The following is a 17,996-nucleotide window of genomic DNA, read 5'->3' as shown; positions in this document are numbered from 1 at the left end:
AGAGAGAGAGAGAGAGAGAGAGAGAGAGAGAGAGAGAGAGATTGAGATTCTTATTATGAAGTTCAGTCTGGCCTTGAACTCACTTTGTAGCCCAGACTGGCCTCCAACTCAAAGCAATCCTCCTGCCTCAGCCTCCTGAGTGCTGGCAGGCACCATCATGCCAGGCCTCTTTTTTTAAATTAAAGAAAGATAACATAAAAGTTTTTAAAAGAATCATCTAGCATGTGTCTTCTAACCATTGTTTTGAAATACCGTTATAGCATTAGCTGTCTTAAATTCTAAGAAACAACTCCAAGTCCATATATTCATATGAATAGACTCAGACACGCAAAAGCCATGACTATAATGATCTTATTTTTAAAAAGCACATACTAAAGTGCTATTAACTTAACCAAATGAGACTCTGCACAACTCTTACCTCCAAAACAGCTCGAATCATACTGGCAGTTACTTCTCCATCTTGTCTTTGTAGACAGCTGCAAACAGGTTTTAAGGATCCCTGAAGTAGAGCTATACCTTTTGATTTCTCAGAATTCTTACAAATTAAGATACTCTCACCTATAATCAAAACCACACATTTTCAAAATCTCAACACATTTCCTTAAGAACCTGCTAAGAGAATTTAAGTTCTCTTACTCCTTTAAAAAAGCTAACATGTGATAGTTAAGATGTGGTGGTTATGGTCACAGAATTGCGGCTAATGCTTTTATTTTTCAAATTTTGTATAAAAAGAAATTAGGATACACTACCCCAAAATATACTATTTCAAATAAACACCAATTTGAGCTAAATGTAATTAGAAAAAACAGAGAGCTCTCTGTCCTCTCCCCATCTACCTAAAACTCAAAGTAGGATATAGACTTCCCCTTGCGTAACTTTCTCCTTTCATTATATTTTATGATTTTCTAACCCACTAAGATCAAACACCTTTTCCTTTGCTTAACCCTTTTCCTTTGCCTCATCACTTCTCCATAACTTACTGACATTTGTTAAAATAGTATATGCAATTTATTAAATAGTCTAACAATTTATTGAGTCTTCACATTTTATGAAGACTTCCACATACATACAAATTAAAACATTACTGTTAAATAGCACATTTATCTTGTCTCCTATTCAACTGTATCAATTTATTTAGCAGACTCTAGCTTCAGAACATAAGAAAGTAGAAGAAAAGTTTTTCTTCTTCTACAGAATTAACTATTATTAAGTGGCCAGCAATACAGATGCACTTTGAAAACTACAAAAAGATATGAGTAAGAGTCTTTGGAGGATAAATCATACTAAAACCATTAACAGTAAGTATTACCATGTGATTTTTATTTTAGGTGTAAGTTTTAAATTTTATTTTGTCAATATGTTATTGATAATTTGTTTAGCATTTTTGTAGTTTTCAAAGTACATCTCTATTGCTGGCCAACCTCTGAGACTATGAGTCAAAATAAATCATTCCTGTTGTAAGTTGCTTTTCTCAGATATTTTGTCACAGTAATAAAAAGATGATCAACTCCACCCCACAGCAAAAGCCAGGCCCAGCTTCAGTTGTCTGGGTTTGAAACTGTTGGCATGGAGTACTAGAGCCCTTATTCTTCTAACAAGTATCTATTCATTTCAGTTGCCCATTTTTTGATTGGGTCTTTTAATTTTGGTGATGTCTAATTTCTTTGAAGTACAAATGACCAACAAACACACAAAAAATGTTCAACATTACAGAAACTCAATGAGATAAATGCAAATTAAAACAATACTGAGAGGGGAACAGAAACTTAAGAAAATGACTGACACTATTATAAAATGGATACCAGTTAAGGCTTCCCACAGAACTGTGCCCAGAATCTCAAGAGGAGGGTGGGTCTGCTGACATCCCAATTTCACACTGCAAGCCTCCAAATCTGGGACATAAAATACATGAAGACAGGCTGGAAGGTCAATTCCTTAGGATGGGCAGAGACAAAGACACTCTCAGCCAGCCACTATTTATTGAGTGTATACAATGTTATGAATGACTAGAAACATTCAAGCTCTCTCCTGGATTTTGGTAGCCATAGGTGATCACCTTTCCTCCAGAAGGCCCTTCTGCATTGTTCCACTTCACTACAGGTCAAGAAACAATAAAGCCAGCTGGCCACGGGCTCAGATCTTGAAACCGTGAGCTGAAATGAGCCTGCCCTCCTTTAATTTGATTTTTCTCAGGCACTTTGTCATGGCAACAGAAATATGACTAACACAGTAATGAAGAGATAGGGAATTTGGAAATTCACAGTGGAAATTATCAAGATAAAGCGAAAAAGTAGAAACAACTTATCTGTCATCCTCAATTACTAAAAAAAGAAGGCACAAGACACAACATAGTCTGTTGTTCCATCTCAAATTGAACTATTCCAATATCTGAGGAACTTTAATGGCTCTAAATCTAATCATCAGAGCCTGGCATTATATTTTCCAGGATCTCCCAACACAGATCAGACTCATAGTGATCCTCCTGTTTTCAGCCTCCCAAGTGCTCAGATTACAGGTGGTGAAAAAAATCATGACATTCCTTTGCTCAGGCTCTCGAGTGAATTTTCTTGTCATTAAGAATAAAACCTCAAGTCCTCTCAAAAGCATGAAGAACTATTCAAAATATTATAAGAAGTAAAGCCATGGTTTTATGTTGAGCTGTAAGGGGACTCAGATCAACAATTTCTGACATTGCCAGCGAAGCGGAAGACCCAATACTATTATGGACTACTGGACTCTTTTAGAATATTTTGCTGAGTTAAAACACCTATAATATTCAAATAACGGATATTACAAAAAAAGGGGGATACAGATGAATGTCCATTTTGTATCTGTGTCTTCAAAATGGCTAGGATAGACATATAGTTACATTCTCTTAATGAATAGAGGGATTTGTTCTAACAGTGTTTGTAAACAGGATATCATGTCTACATCTTGTACAGCAATTAACCACTAGGAAGAATATATGCAATGTGTCAATTATGGAAACTGTCCTACCAATTTGGTTTGAAACTGTCTCATCACTATTTTTTTCTCAATAAAATTATGGAAAAAACAATACTGAGATTCTATCTCAGTAGAATGGCTATCATTATGAATCAAATAAGAATGCTAGAGAGTCTGCAGTGATAAATGAACATTTCTCTATTGTTAGTGGGTGTATAAATTAGTAAAATCATATAGAATCAGTATGAATATTTCTCAAAAAATAAAAGCTGTAAGTTTGACTTGATCCAGGTATTTACCTTCTTAATATCTTTCTGAAAGAGACTGAATACCCTTCTCTGACAAAAGTAAACAAATAAAGGGGATGTAAATGAAGGACCATTTTGTATCTGTATATTCAAAATAGTTAGGGTAGATATACAGCTACTTTCTCTTAATTCAATGAATAGAAAGATTTGTTCTAATAGTGTTTGTGGACAGGATATCATATCTGCATCTTGTACAGTGAATAACCACTAAAACAACAATATACAATGTATTAATTATTGAAACTAATCGATTTTGAAACTGTATCATTGCTATTTGTTTCTCAAAATTATTTTAAAAAATAAAATAAAAAAATGAAAGAGACTGATACACGCATAGTCATATTCACAGAAGCATAACGTACAATAGTTAAATCTTGGAAGACACCTTAAGTCCAAACTTTTTTTGGATTGCTGATATTATCATCACTTTCTGGTACAAGGTAAAACATTAAAAAGTTTATTTTCAAAGCCAGCACCAATTTGGAATGAAAAATGAATATATCTAAGATAAAGTTATTGTTTTGGAAGTATGAGAAGCTCTTAGCATCCTACTTTGATCTCTAAGACCAGTTACATAAGCAGAACTAATATACTTAAGAATCAAATAATGCTAGAGAATAGACTATACTTGGAAATTAAAAATCATCTCCCAGTGAATATAGTAAGAAATCATCTTCATTTATAAATACTGAATCATTTCATTTCATAGAATACAAAAGGAATTTTAATTCTACATTAGTAGAAATCCAACAGCTAACAATATATGATCAGTACTTGGGAGGCTGAGGCAAGAGGATAGCCATGAGTTTGAGACCAGCCTGAGCTATATGAGTGATTTCAGGACCACCCTACACTACTAGTAAGACCCTGCCACAAGAAAACAAACAAACAAACAAAAAAAAAAAAAAACCATGAAAATTGTAACTTATGCTCACTATAAATACTGAGTCCAAATGATGACATCAGGGCTGGCCAAATAGCTGAGTGGATTAAAGCACCTGCAAGCAGGTGCAGGGGCAGGGGGTTCAATCCCCGGATCTGCTGTGCCAGCCCTGCCCCTGGGGCGCACTGAGACAACAATTGAGACCGGGAGTGGTGGCACGCACCTATAATCCCAGCTCTTGAGAGGCTGCAAACAGGAGAATCACTACAAGTCCGATCTAGTAATGAGACCTAAACACCCTGTAGACCCTTCCCTAAAATACAGAAGAAAAAAAAGTGATGACATCAAGATATATATAACACAATGGAAAACAGGTGGCCAGGTACAAGTGAAATTTCAAATACACTGTCCTTCAGCAATGCTATTACAATTAAATTCAAACTCACCCATTGTGTCTACTCCTTTCCTGCCAGCACGACCAACCATCTGCTTGTAAGTAAGAATGTTGAGAGGGCGACCACTGAAAATAGGAGTCCGAATAATCACACGACGAGCAGGCAAATTCACCCCAGAAGAAAGAGTAGAAGTTGCTGCCAGAACCCGAATATGACCTTGGCGGAAGGCTCCTTCAATGATATCCCGCTCCTCAAAAGTAAGACCTAAAAATAAGATGTTCCAAAAACATGTATTAATATACAATAAACATATTACATTTGACCTCTTACAAGTAGATCTGAGATTTGCTACAAGCCTCTAAAATTTTGTCTAAGCTATTATTTAACTATAAACAAAGAAGTCACATAAAAGATCCACAGGACAAATTGTTATCACTGTGTTCCAACAAAATTTTGTTTACAAAAACAGATGGTAGCTACGTTCGAGCAGCATTCTAGTTGGCCAACCCCATTCTTTTGTGTCTATATTTTAAAATTTACTTGAAATTTTTATCACAATATACATCACCATATAAACTGCATATATACAAATGAGGCAATAAAAATTTAATATACATTGAAAGTTGCTAGAGATATAGCTCAATGGCACAAATGTCTGCCTGGCAAGCACAAGGTCCTGAGTTCAAATCCCAGGACTGAAAAAAAAGAAAGCAATAATAAAATACTTTGAAAGAATTAAACACCTAATCTTAGAAACTAAATCTTCTTTATTTTATTTTATTTTTTGGAACCAGGGATTGAACTCTGAACTCAGGACCTTGTCCTTGCAATGGCATGTGCTTATGCCACTGAGATATTTCTCCAGTATCCCCTCCCATAAATCTTCTTTATTATATCCTAAACTCATATGATTATAGACAGAAAACTTCAAAAAAAAAGTTCAATTCCGTGATTGTCAAAATTTTTGCAATTCTGACAACCCATCCATTTGATTTTTATATACTTTAGCTCTCCCCAAATGCAACATGACAATTTCTAAAATAAATTTATTTTGAAATATCTGGGAAGATATCTTAAGACTCCTTGTAATAAAAGAAGACAGCTAGTATAACATAGTTACAAATACCACTGTAACCTAAATTTTAAGGAAAAAAAACACATAGGAAAGTAACAATTTTAAAATTTCCCCAACAGTTCACAAAAGCCTCTACCTAATATCTACATGTTACACAGAGAAGTAAACTTACTTGTTTTACACTTGTTTCACTTAAGCAAGACAGTTTTTTAAATGAAATCTCAAGTATGAAGCACAGTTAACAGGAAAAAACACATATAAATATAAAAATGAAGAAACTGAGAATGCTTTGAAAGAGCTTCTTAATAGCAGATTATAATACAGAATACCTGCATGATGAAATGCTACTCCCCACGGTACAGTTTTTTGTAACACTGCATCCAGTCCTGAAGGTGACCGTTTCAGTTGATCTACTACTTCCTGGAGGCTCTTTGATTCCAGAATTGGTGGTATAAATTCAGATGGGTTTGTCAGTCCTGTCACACACACAAACACACACACACACATGCACACACATAATTAATACTGATCAACACTGTCTACCTCTTAAGTACTATGGGCCTAAATCATGACAGAAAATGCCACAGCAATTGTTGAGAAAGCACTGCAAACTATGAAATACTGATCTCCAAGTGCTGTGATATACCTGGGATAGGGTGTGACGTAGACCTGAAGAATTTTTAAATCTCTCCAGGTGGTTCTAATGTGTACCACAGTTTAGAAGACTCTGTATTATTAGAATGCTATCAAGCCCAAAGGTAAAGAGAGGAATCTGCTACAGGAAAAAGGAGAGTTTCAGAAACTGATAGGGACCGGCCAGATAGTTCAGCAGATTAAAGTGCCTGCTTAGGCAGACCCAGGGGCTGGGGGTTCGATCCCCAGCCTGCCCTGCCGGCCCCAACCCTGGGGAGCGCTGAGAGGGCAACAGAGACTGGGCATGGTGGCACATGCCTGTAATCCCAGCACTTGGGAGGCTGAAAAACAGGAAGGATCACTACAAGTCTGATCTTTAGTAAACGCTGTACTAAATACATAAAAAGAAAAGAAATAGAAAGAAAAGAAACTGCTTACTACTCAAAGCTTAGAAATCAAAACCTTGCAGGCCTGTAATCCCAGCACTTAGGAGATTTAGGCCAGAGGGTTGCTGCAAGTTCAAGGCCATCCTAGGCAACAAAGTGAATTCAAAGCCAGACTGAATGGCATAGCCAGAGCTTGTCTCAAAAAAGACCTGAAAGAGAGAGAGAGACAGAAAGAGAGAAGAGAGAAAGAGAAAGAGAAAGAGAGAAAGAAGAGAGAGAGAGACAGAGAGAAAGAAAGATAGATCAATCGATTGGTCGATCGATCTTAATTCAAGGTGTGTCCCACAAACCAACAGTATCATTGTCACTTTGAAGCCTAGATTTCTAGGTATATCCTTCCAGTCTCTATGACATAACTGATAATAATATACTGTCTTTTGGTTTTACCTGTCTGTGTAACCTTCTCCCAGTAAGACCTAAACTTTCTTAAATGCAAGAACCACTTTCCTAAAGAATTTTCCAGACCTTTAGATTTTGTACTTATTTTTTTTATATTTTTAAATAAACTTTTTAAAAAAATTTTGATGAACCACAGAGGGTTGCCAATGTTTTATTTTGCTAAGGACAACTAAAAATGTTTTAAACTACCATCCTATTAATAGATTTATTTCAGAAGCCATTTTGACATTTAATAAATCAGTGGGAGTAATCTCAAATTTTAAACATCAGCTTTATGAAAAATGTGCTGCTTTATCATTATTTTGATTTTATCATTATTTTGAAATTTCATCACAGCACAGGTTGTAAATGAAGAACAAGCATGTGGGAACCACAGTTACAAATCAAGATGCCAAAACCTCAATGAAAGGAAAAGATAATGAATCTGGTCATTAAGGAATGAGTTGTCATGGCACAATGTAAAAAATACAAGTTAGCATGGTACAGAACAAATCAACTATGAGGAAAGTGGAACAGGTAATACAATGTTGGACTAGAACATAAACAATATAAATTTTAGGCAAAGTTTACTTGTTTGAGCCAGGCTTGACATATCTGCTACCTGCCCTCATGCAACCACTGACATAATGAAGTAATAAAATACCCTAATACTCTGCAACTGGATCTGGTTTGTCTTCCCTATGTTTATTTAGACCCCCAAAAGACCATAAGCTAGTTAGTAAAAGTATTGAGACAACAGTGTTCATCCTTGAATAAATATAAATATATATTAATGGTTACATAATGCACTGGGTTAGCACTGAGCAATTAAAAAGGACAAGTTATAAATGCAACATCAATGAACCTCAAAAACAAACAACTGGGATGAGGGAAAGAATAGTTTGGATAATTATCCTGCTGATTTGTACTGGTCTACTGAAAGGAAGAGTTAATGCTAAAATTTCTTTTTATCAATTTTCTGACCAATCTTGCATGCTTATATCTGGTAGTCTGAGCAACTAATTCGAAGACAACATTCAATATAACAATCATTCTTGAATTCCTATCATTTTGCTTAGAGAAATACAGTATCATTTTTACTGGTTTTCTTTACTACTTTTATTCTCCTTACAGCAAACAATTTTTTAAAAAAATCATTCAGAATGGAAGAAGCCATAGAAAACAAATATAAAAAAGAAAACATAGACATGCTGTATGACTGCATTTATGCGACATTCTTAGTTTCTAAGATACAAGTAATCTCCAATAATAGAAATATCCACATTAAGAACACTGTTTTAGAATATAAAATCTCATAAGGCAAAAATAACTGATACAAAATTTTTTATTTTTTTTTAAATTTTATTTATCTGTGTGTGTGTGTGTGTGTGTGTGTGTGACCAGCACAGCCCACCAGGGGGCGGGGCTGGCTGGCATGTGGTGCTGGGGGATCAAACCGCGGTCCCTGTGCTTTGCTAAGCTTGTTCTAAGTAGGTGCTTTAGACCACTGAGCCATCTCACCAGCCCATGATACAAAATTTTTTAAAAACTATCTAATGATAAGCCATTTAAGTTCAGATATGAATTGAACTACATCAATCAACCTTAATAATAAAACATCTTACATATTAGCCAAAACGAACTGGAAAAAAACAAAGTGACAGAAAGCTGCCAAGATAAAAGAAGAAGGCTGACATCAAAAGAGCAGAACAGAACTTTAGTGATGGAACTGTTCTGTGTATTTGATTACAGTGATGGTGAGATAGATGTCATAGCCACTCAAATTCATTAAATTACACAGTTAAAGAGGATACATTTTATTATGTAAAAACTACACCTCAATAGAAGTAATTTTAAAATACATATAATCCAGATACGGTAGTGCACACTTGTAACCCCAACATTCAGGAGGCTGAAGCAAGAGGATCATTGAGAGTTTGAGGCTAACCTGGGCTACAAAGTGAGTTCTAGTCCTGCCACATTCCAGGGGTAGGAGGTATGCTATAAATGTAGTTTGGTATACAATTTAGGAACTCTCAAAGCTCAGAGGTCCAAATAAAAGATGCTGGTATATATCTATATAAGCACAATGCTCTGAAAATCTGAAGATGATTACCCTGAGGGTGTGTGTACACACTGTCTCTAAGAAGGCAGGAGAGAAGAAAACTCACAAAAACACAGCTCTGTAAAGGGGTGACAAGTGGGCCAGCGGTAGTCATGATGACAGTCATGGTTTGTTAATTGGACCACTATCGTTACTTTATTCATAGTACATGTTAGCAATACATGATGATTACATTCTTGTGGGAACTCATGCTTGTACATAACACATCTTAATTCATTTTTTCATCCCTCTCCCTTCCCTCCCACCTCCCTTCATCCATCCCTTGCACACATACTAACAATGGAGACTTGCATTTCTATCTGTAGCTCACCCTTGGCTTGATGGTGTAGATTGTAGAACTCTCGAGCAATGATATCCGCCAGCTTCTCGCACCATTTTTTTGATGGACAAAAAAGTAATACTGAATGGTTCTCACAAACAGTCTCATAACATAAACTAACAACATGATCTTCATCTCCCTAAAAAAGAGAAAAATACTTACTTCAGCGATATTTTCAAAATATTCTCACATCAGTTTAAAATCACTCATTTTGTTCCATGGGGAAGGTTTTTGTACTCAAAACAATAGTAAATATAACTTTGAAAATCAGTAACAACAAAAATAAGAAGTAAAACATAAACTTTATGATGCAAGGTGAGAAGGAAAATATTTTTATGCATTCAAAGAATATATGCTGAGCTCCAACCTTTAAGCAAGAGGAACATACTGGTAAGCAAAAGAAAGTCAAAGTTCTAAATTCAAGACGTTTATAATCTCATTGAGAGACACCTAAAAGTATTTAAACCATTAAATGTAGCTGGATGTGGTGGTGGACACCTGTAATCCCAACACTTGGGAAACTGAGGCAGGATACCTGCAAGTTTTGAGGCCAGCCTGGGCTACATAGTGAACTCAAGGCCACCCTGAACTACAAATCAAAACATAGTCTTAGAAAAAAAACCTCAAATAAATGTAAAACACAACCATGAGATATACTATAAAACAGTTTTTATAGTCTTTTTAAGATCTCATATTTGACAGAAATTTGACTAAGACCTGAAAGAAAAATTTCCCTAAGAAAATTATTTAGCTAAGATGTGAATGGGAGTGGGGAATATTATCTCAATGAAAAGTAACACATTGTTCAGGCAGAACAAAGAGCATGTGAGTGCTCTGTGCCAACCTGCAACTTCACAGTGGAAAAATATCAATCTGTGTATTGAATTCACACCTCCATTCATTCACTATGCAACAGACTATCAGTTATTGTTCTAGGAACTGAGGACGAAGCAGAGAACAAAGCAGAAACAAGTTGTGCCCTCATGCTGTGTTTACTCCAGCAGGAAGAGTCAGAAAATAGCAAAAAGAAAGCAAAATGTACAATATGTTCAATTTTGAAAAAACACTAAGAAGAAAAATAAAACAGGGAAGACAATTAGGGACCATGAAAAAGACACTGTAATTTGGATAAGGTGTCCAGGGAAGGTCTAAGAAAGTGACTTTTGAGTAAAGGATCCAGGGTAGGTGATTGAACTATCCTGATACCAGAGAGGAGGGCACTTCAGATAAAGAGAAGTGAGGTGAGAGACACCTCGCACAGGAAAGAATGGGGAGGAGCATAGGGAAGACCACGGCAGGCACACTCAGAGCACCCTGGGAGCCGATCACACAGGGCTCCCCAGGCTGCTTGAAAGGTGTTGGCTTTGATCCTAAATGAAACAATAAGCCACTGTACGGTTTTGAGCAAACAAATAACATGATCTGATGTTCACTTTAAATAGAACCCTGGCTCTTTATTTAAGCAGACTGAAGGGAACAAGCAGAGAAAACAATTAGGAGGCTGTTCCAGTAATGCAGTTCATAAGTAAAGGTGGTTCAGATCTAGCGCAGGTGTAGTCATCAGAAGAAAAGATAAACAAATGAGGAAAAAATGTGTTCAACAAGCACCGGGTGTGGTGTGGTGGCACAGGCCTGTAATCTCAGCACTCAGGAGACTGAAGTAGGAGGACTGATGTGAGTTTGAGATCAGCCTGGGCTACAAGATGAGCTTAAGGCCAACCTGAACTGCATAGCAAGAGCCTGTCTCAAAAAAACAGCAACAAAAAAGTGTTCAACATATAAACTTACAGAGCTGCTTGAGAAAAGCCTGGAGAAATTTAGGGTAATGAGCAAAGCAACTGAGAAAGATTCCATACCAAGTATGCAGAGGTCACAAATCCAAACCTGTGAAGATACTGAGACACAAATGTAGTCCTACTCCTTACTCTAAAGTGGCCCTGAGCACTAAAAAGGATAAGCATGTATTAAAAATAGCCAGGCCTTATGGTGTATGCCTGTGATCCCAGCACTCAGGAGGCCAAGGCAGGAGGATTGCCACCAGTTTGAGGCCAGCTTAAACTACATATTGAGTTCAGGACCAGCCTGGATTATACAGTGAGACCCTACCTCAAAAAAAAAAAAAAAAAAAAAAAAAAAAAAAAAAAAAAAAAAAAAAAAAACCCAAAAAAAAAAAAAAAAAAAAAAAAAAAAAACCTACAAAAATAAATAAATAAAATAGAAGATGTAGGGCCAGCCAGATAGCTCAGTGAACTCAAGCACCTGCTTAGGCAGAGCACAGCAGCAGGGGTGCAATCTTTGGCATGCCATGCCAGCTGATGGCGCGCCTATAATCCCAGCACTTGAGAGGCTGAAAACAAGAGAATCACTACAGTTCGATCTATATAGCATGACTCTGTAGACCCTGTTCTAAATAAAATAAATAAATAAATAAATAAATAAATAAACAGATGATGCTTCAGCCAGCTTTACATCTAAAATCCCAATGCCCTAGGAAGCTAGAATAGGAGAATCATGAGTTAGAGCCCACCTGGTCAATTTAACAATTTAGTGAGAGCCTGTCTAAAAATTAAACATACACAAAATAAAATAAAAATGACCTGAAGAAATAGTTCTGTGTGAAGGATGTGGGTTCAATCCCCAGGGCTACCAAAGCAAAAAAAAAAAAAAAAAAAAGGAAAGGAAAAGAAAAGAAAAGAAAATATCACTCACTTAATAGAAAAGTATATAACACTTCTTCAATCTTGAGCTTAAAGAATCAGGCTCAGCAAGTAAAAATACTGTCAACTAAAAATTTTAAAGAATAGTATAGGAGAACAGGGGAAGTTAAAAAAAAAACCTAAGCTATGATACATAAACATACCAACTTCCCACAATGAATATATACAATATATATCACGAAAATGTACTAAAAAAACTATTACAATTTTTTATTCAAAAAGATAAAAAATAAAAAATAGTGTATTCAGGGGTCTGAAAGTATACTAAATACTTATCAAACTCTTCTAAATGCTAGGAAGTTAAAAAAAAAACCTAAGCTATGATACATAAACATACCAACTTCCCACAATGAATATATACAATATATATTACGAAAATGTACTAAAAAAACTATTACAATTTTTTATTCAAAAAGATAAAAAATAAAAAATAGTGTATTCAGGGGTCTGAAAGTATACTAAATACTTATCAAACTCTTCTAAATGCTAGGCAATTTTAAAAATTATTTTTGTTCCAACTACTAAATAATTACAACCCTATTTTATAAACAGATAGGTTAGAGGGATTTTATAATTCAACCAGTATCTCAGTCCTAACAATTATCTCTATTTAAAGACTCAGAGGTTCACACTGGCCAGATAGCTCAGCTAACTAAAGCACCTGCTTAGGCAGAGCACAGTGGCCAGGGTTCGATCCCCAGCATGCCGTGCTGGCCCTGACCCCAGAGCACACTGAGAAGGTGACTGAGACTGGGTGTGGTGGCTCATGCCTATAATCCCAGTGCCTGGGAGGCTGAAAACAGAAGGATCACTACCAGTCCGATCTACTTAGTGAGACCCAAAAAAAGACTCAGAGGTAGGACTTTCCAAATTCTAAAATTAAGTTCTTTTCATTCTATATGCTATTAAGTATTTAATATATACATTTGGTATTTTTGGTATGCTATATACCATTGGCATAATACAAAATTGGTACAACTAATAAATGGTTACTTTTCCACATTAAGCTAGTATAGGCTAAACCATAAGAAAATCCTTATTTATTTAATTTTTTTTAGTGATGGTGTCTCACTGTGAGGTTCAGGCTGGCCTTGAGCTCACTTGGTACCCAGGCTGGTCTCAAACTTGAAATGATCTTCCTGCCTCAGCTTCCCAAGGGCTGGGATTACAGACATTCACCACATCCAGCCCAAAAATCCTTAAACAGAAAAATTCACAAAATTAGGCATTTTTAAATGTTTACAGTATATACAGGAAATAACCATTTAAAGACACAGTATACTCTTATCACCATTAACTCTTTAATATTAGCTTAATGCTAACTCTAATGGATATATAAACTTTGTGACTTCTAACTATATAATTCAAAAATTGTGAATAACTAGTTAGAAAATGCCATCGAACACAAAGATATTGATAGTAGCAATGTGAGGGTAATGAGTTACCTTCACTTGTAGCATAGGTTTAAATTCCCTTAGAAGCTTCATTGAAGAGTCATAAATGGAATTTCCAATTTTTATTGACTCCAAAAGTGGTACAGGACGAAAGTCAGTATGGTAGAGTTCAGCGTTCAACCAGGAAGCCACAAGCTTCAAATTAGGAAGAGTGGCACTCATGCCAACAACCTGCACAGTGAGAGGACTGGCTAAATCTTCTGGGCTAAGAAAAACAGATGAAAATCACATTCAAAGATACACACTAAATTAACAAGTAGTGCTACTGAAATGCTCTTAACCATGTCCTTTGGCACACATATGTTACCAGGGGTGATCAAAATGTGATGACTGTCTAAATTTTAAAATGTATTGTAGGTAATAGCACAGAAAATTTAAACATTTACCATATTTTCCAATCATACCACTTTTAATATGTAGACCTAGAACTTACACTTACTGGATCATGGATTACGCGGTCAAATTTTATCTTCAATTTTCCAAAGAGACTGTATCAAAGTAATACTCCAACAATTCACATGTACTCTACTGTTCTAGTCACAACTTGGTATTATCAACCTATTTAATGTTAGCCATTATGGACAGTGTACGATAATACTTGTTGGAAGACTGTATGCAAGTCTACTTGCTTGCTAACGAGACTGAGCACCATTTCACATTCACAAGCCATTTGTGTACTGTCTTGCAAATGTCAGTTCAGATTCCTCATCAATAATTGGGCTATTTGGGGGCCAGTGAGATAGCTCAGCAGTCTAAAGCACCTGCTGAGGCAAGCTTAGGCAGGCGCAGGGGACTGTGGTTTGATCCCAGTACCACACACCACACCAACCTTGCCCTCATGGTGGGCTGAGTGGACCAAAAAATTAATAATAATTGGGCTATTTGTGCTTTTCTTACTTATAGAATTGATTAAAATAGTTCAGATAATGACTTTCCTCTTTCATTAATTTTTGTGGGTGTTTTTACTATTCTTTTTCTTCTACTTTCTGTAATATTACCTTGCAATTCTTTTCTGAAGTTCTTAAAATAGATAAAGTAATTTATATACATGTATATATAAAATGATCAATTTTGCTTTAGCTATCCAGATGTGGTGGCACACACCCATAATCCCAGCAGTCACAATAAGGCAAGAGAATCATTGCAAGAAAGAGGCCAGCCTGAGCTACAAAGAGAGTTCAAGGCCAGCCTGAACTATATAATGAAACCCCGTCTTGAAAGACAAAGAATAAAATAAATTTTCAATTTAAAACAGTATCAGTTGCATCCATTTATGAGATTTTTTTATAATCCAAAACTATTTTCTAATTTCTATTGATTCTTTTGTCCCAAAAGAGTCAAAAATATATTTTATTTCTAAACATGTATACATTTTCTAGTTACACCTTGCTTATGTTTATTTATACCTAGATTCCACTGTTGTCCAGGAGTATTTTTTTTAACTTTTATTTGTACCTGTTTGCAGTATATAATGATTACATTCAAGAAGTTTTATGGGGGGTTCTTTCTGTTTGTTTTTTTGTTTTTTAAGACAGGGTCTCGCTATGTAACTCAGCTGGTCTTGAATTCACTATGTAGCGCAGGCCTCAAACTCACAGTGCTCCTCCTGCCTCAGTCTCTTCAAGTGCTGGGATCACAGGCATGCGCCACCAGGCCTGCTGGCAAACAGTATGTTTTACGTGATTTTAATCCTTTGAAATATATTAAGACTAAATCTTTACATAAATATTTCATTTGGATAAAATAAAACCAGGGGCTGGTGAGATGGCTCAGTGGTCTAAAGCACTGACTTGAAACAAGCTTAGCAAAGCACAGGGACCGCGGTTCAAACCCCCAGCACCACATGCCAGCCCCGCCCCCTGGTGGGCTGAGCTGGCCACACATACACACACACACACAAACATACACAAAAAATAAATAAATAAATAAATAAATCCAGAGCAGTGGAGCCAGCTGAAGAAGCAGATTTTTAAAAAAATAAATAAATAAAAAATAAAATAAAACCATATATTCTGCTGTTTGGGGTAATTATTCTATATACAACAATTAGGTCAAACTTGCTGACTGTATTAGTCATATCTTCTATATCCCTAATGAAATAGTTCAATCTATCATGTAGTATATTCTATCATATAATAAGACATATTTAAATCTTCCTATATGGAAAAACTGGCTTTCTATATGTCAAAGATTAAAACTAGACCCATCTTTCACCATGCATTAAACTAAATCAAAATGGATCAAAGATCTAAATATTAAAACAGAAACATTAGACCTGCTGGAAGATAGAATAGGTAGAACTCTTGAAGACACTGGTATAGGAAAATATTTTATGAATAAAACCCAAATTTTACAGAAACTATTACAAAGAATCTACAACTGATTTTTAATCTTATTAAAATGCTTTTGCACAAGAGAAAACCACCAACAGAGAGAAGAGACAACCCACAGTGTGGAAAATAATTTATGCCAGCTGTTTCTCAGACAAACGACTAATATTTAGAATATATAAATTCTAAATATTCTCAAAAAACTCAAGACCCCCAAATTTAAAGATACAATCCAAAATCTTACTTTGTGGATGAAACCTATTTAGTACCCAGCAAAATAAATCAAAACAGGGGCCGGGGAGATGCCTCAGTAGATTAAGCGCTTCCTTGGCAAGCGCAAGGGCCTAAGTTCAATATCTGGTTTGGCAAAAAATAAAAAATAAATAAAATAAAATAAATCAAACCAGACCAACACCAAGATGTTATCAGTATGAAATCTCACCACACTAAAGGAAAAAGAAAAAGCTCCCAGAAAAAAAGTTTAAATATTATACAAAGGATGAAGGATCAGAATGTATTGGATTTCTCAATAAAATGAAAAGTAAAGCAATAAAATATTTCTAATCTTGACTTTTATACCTAGACAACTTATTAAATATAAATTAAGAGGAATATGGAGCAGCCAAATTTAATGTTTACAAACTAATCTAGTTTGAAGTACTTCTTTTAAAATGAGAACAACTCAGTATGAAAAGGCCTCAGATCAGATACCTATGTAAGGAAAGTGCTATTCACCCAGTAAACCCAAAAACAAATGGATAATGCTGGCCATAATTTGCCTTTTTGACATTTCCTTGGGAATCTGCAAGAACCTCCCCTTCCCCCTCCCCCAGTAAGACCATTTAAGTGTGTGTTAAACAACTACAGAATACTAAATAAAAAGTTTGGCCAAAAAAATAAAATAAAATGAGAACAAACTTTTACATTTATCTTTTCTTCTTAAAATACTGTATCCCTTTAACTTGTACTTTGCACTTTGAAGATAGTTTCTCCTTCCTGCATGGATAGCTGGAATACAGTCATTTCAGGTACTCACCGAGATGCTGATTTCTGAGTAAGATAGCAAATCTTGGTGAGTAAAAGTTCCAGCAGATACCCTCGGTGAGAGTCTCCCAACATATGTAGCTCATCCACAACCACCATTCCTAAAAAGATTTTCCAGATGCTAAGTCTTATAGAACTTCACAATTCTAAAGGTTTTTAAAGACTCAATAACATATATCATACAATAGGTAACTATGATGATAATATATTGCAAGTGATAAAATTTCAAGCTATAAAATAAAAAACAGATTCAGAATAATGAGCAATTATTCTTCAAGATGTTTCAGTTATCATAAGCACTCTTACTACAATGTATTCTGGATATAAAAAGGAATGATTATCCAATTTAGGACTACCTAAACCCAGGGAACACTGCCTATCAATACTTAGACAAGTATAAATTCATAACTTTACATAAAAATAAACATAATGATATAACAAAGATATGCATGTTAATCATTCATGGTATTGAGTGTGGGGGGCAGTTTGTATCCTGGGCCTTTTAAATTACATTCCCAGCCCTTTTTTTGAAAAACAGTCTTTGTCAGTTGCTAAATTTCCCAGGCTAAACTCAAACTTTCAATCCTCCTGTCTCAGCATCCTAAAGTGCTGAGCTTATAAGGCATAAGCCACAACATCTGGCTTGTATTGGCTTTTTCTATAAAGAAACAATCAACCTCATGCCAAAAAAATTGCTTAGAAAAAACAGCTCTAGGCCAAGAAGAAAGAGATAATATTAAGGGAGTTCTTTTGACGGGATAAGCTAATGTCGCCCTGCTGCAAAATATACTGCTGCAGGGGCTGGTGAGATGGCTCAGTGGTCGAAAGCACCTACTTAGAACAAGCCTAGCTAAAGCACAGGGACCACGGTTCAATCCCCCAGCACCACATGCCAGCCAGCCCCGCCCCCTGGTGGGCTGAGCTGGCCACACACACACACACA

At 35.7% G+C, this 17,996-nt stretch overlaps 1 protein-coding gene across 1 annotated transcript in view; it reads right to left on the bottom strand.

Annotated features, from left to right (window-relative positions):
- The window catches only part of Polq (DNA polymerase theta), a 170,505-nt gene that overhangs the window by 144,790 nt on the left and 7,719 nt on the right, over positions 1–17,996 (bottom strand). Inside the window, exons 5-10 of the mRNA XM_004642235.2 lie at positions 17,046–17,154; positions 13,671–13,884; positions 9,500–9,647; positions 5,937–6,083; positions 4,584–4,796; positions 419–558 (exon numbers count right to left, since the gene is read on the bottom strand). Of these exons, the coding sequence (XP_004642292.1) occupies positions 419–558; positions 4,584–4,796; positions 5,937–6,083; positions 9,500–9,647; positions 13,671–13,884; positions 17,046–17,154 (971 nt within the window). The remainder of the gene's footprint in view (positions 1–418; positions 559–4,583; positions 4,797–5,936; positions 6,084–9,499; positions 9,648–13,670; positions 13,885–17,045; positions 17,155–17,996) is intronic.

This window comes from Octodon degus, unplaced genomic scaffold, assembly GCF_000260255.1.
Source record: "Octodon degus isolate 3935 unplaced genomic scaffold, OctDeg1.0 scaffold00147, whole genome shotgun sequence".
Lineage (NCBI taxonomy): Eukaryota > Metazoa > Chordata > Mammalia > Rodentia > Octodontidae > Octodon > Octodon degus.
This window is presented reverse-complemented; position numbering and strand designations above follow the sequence as displayed.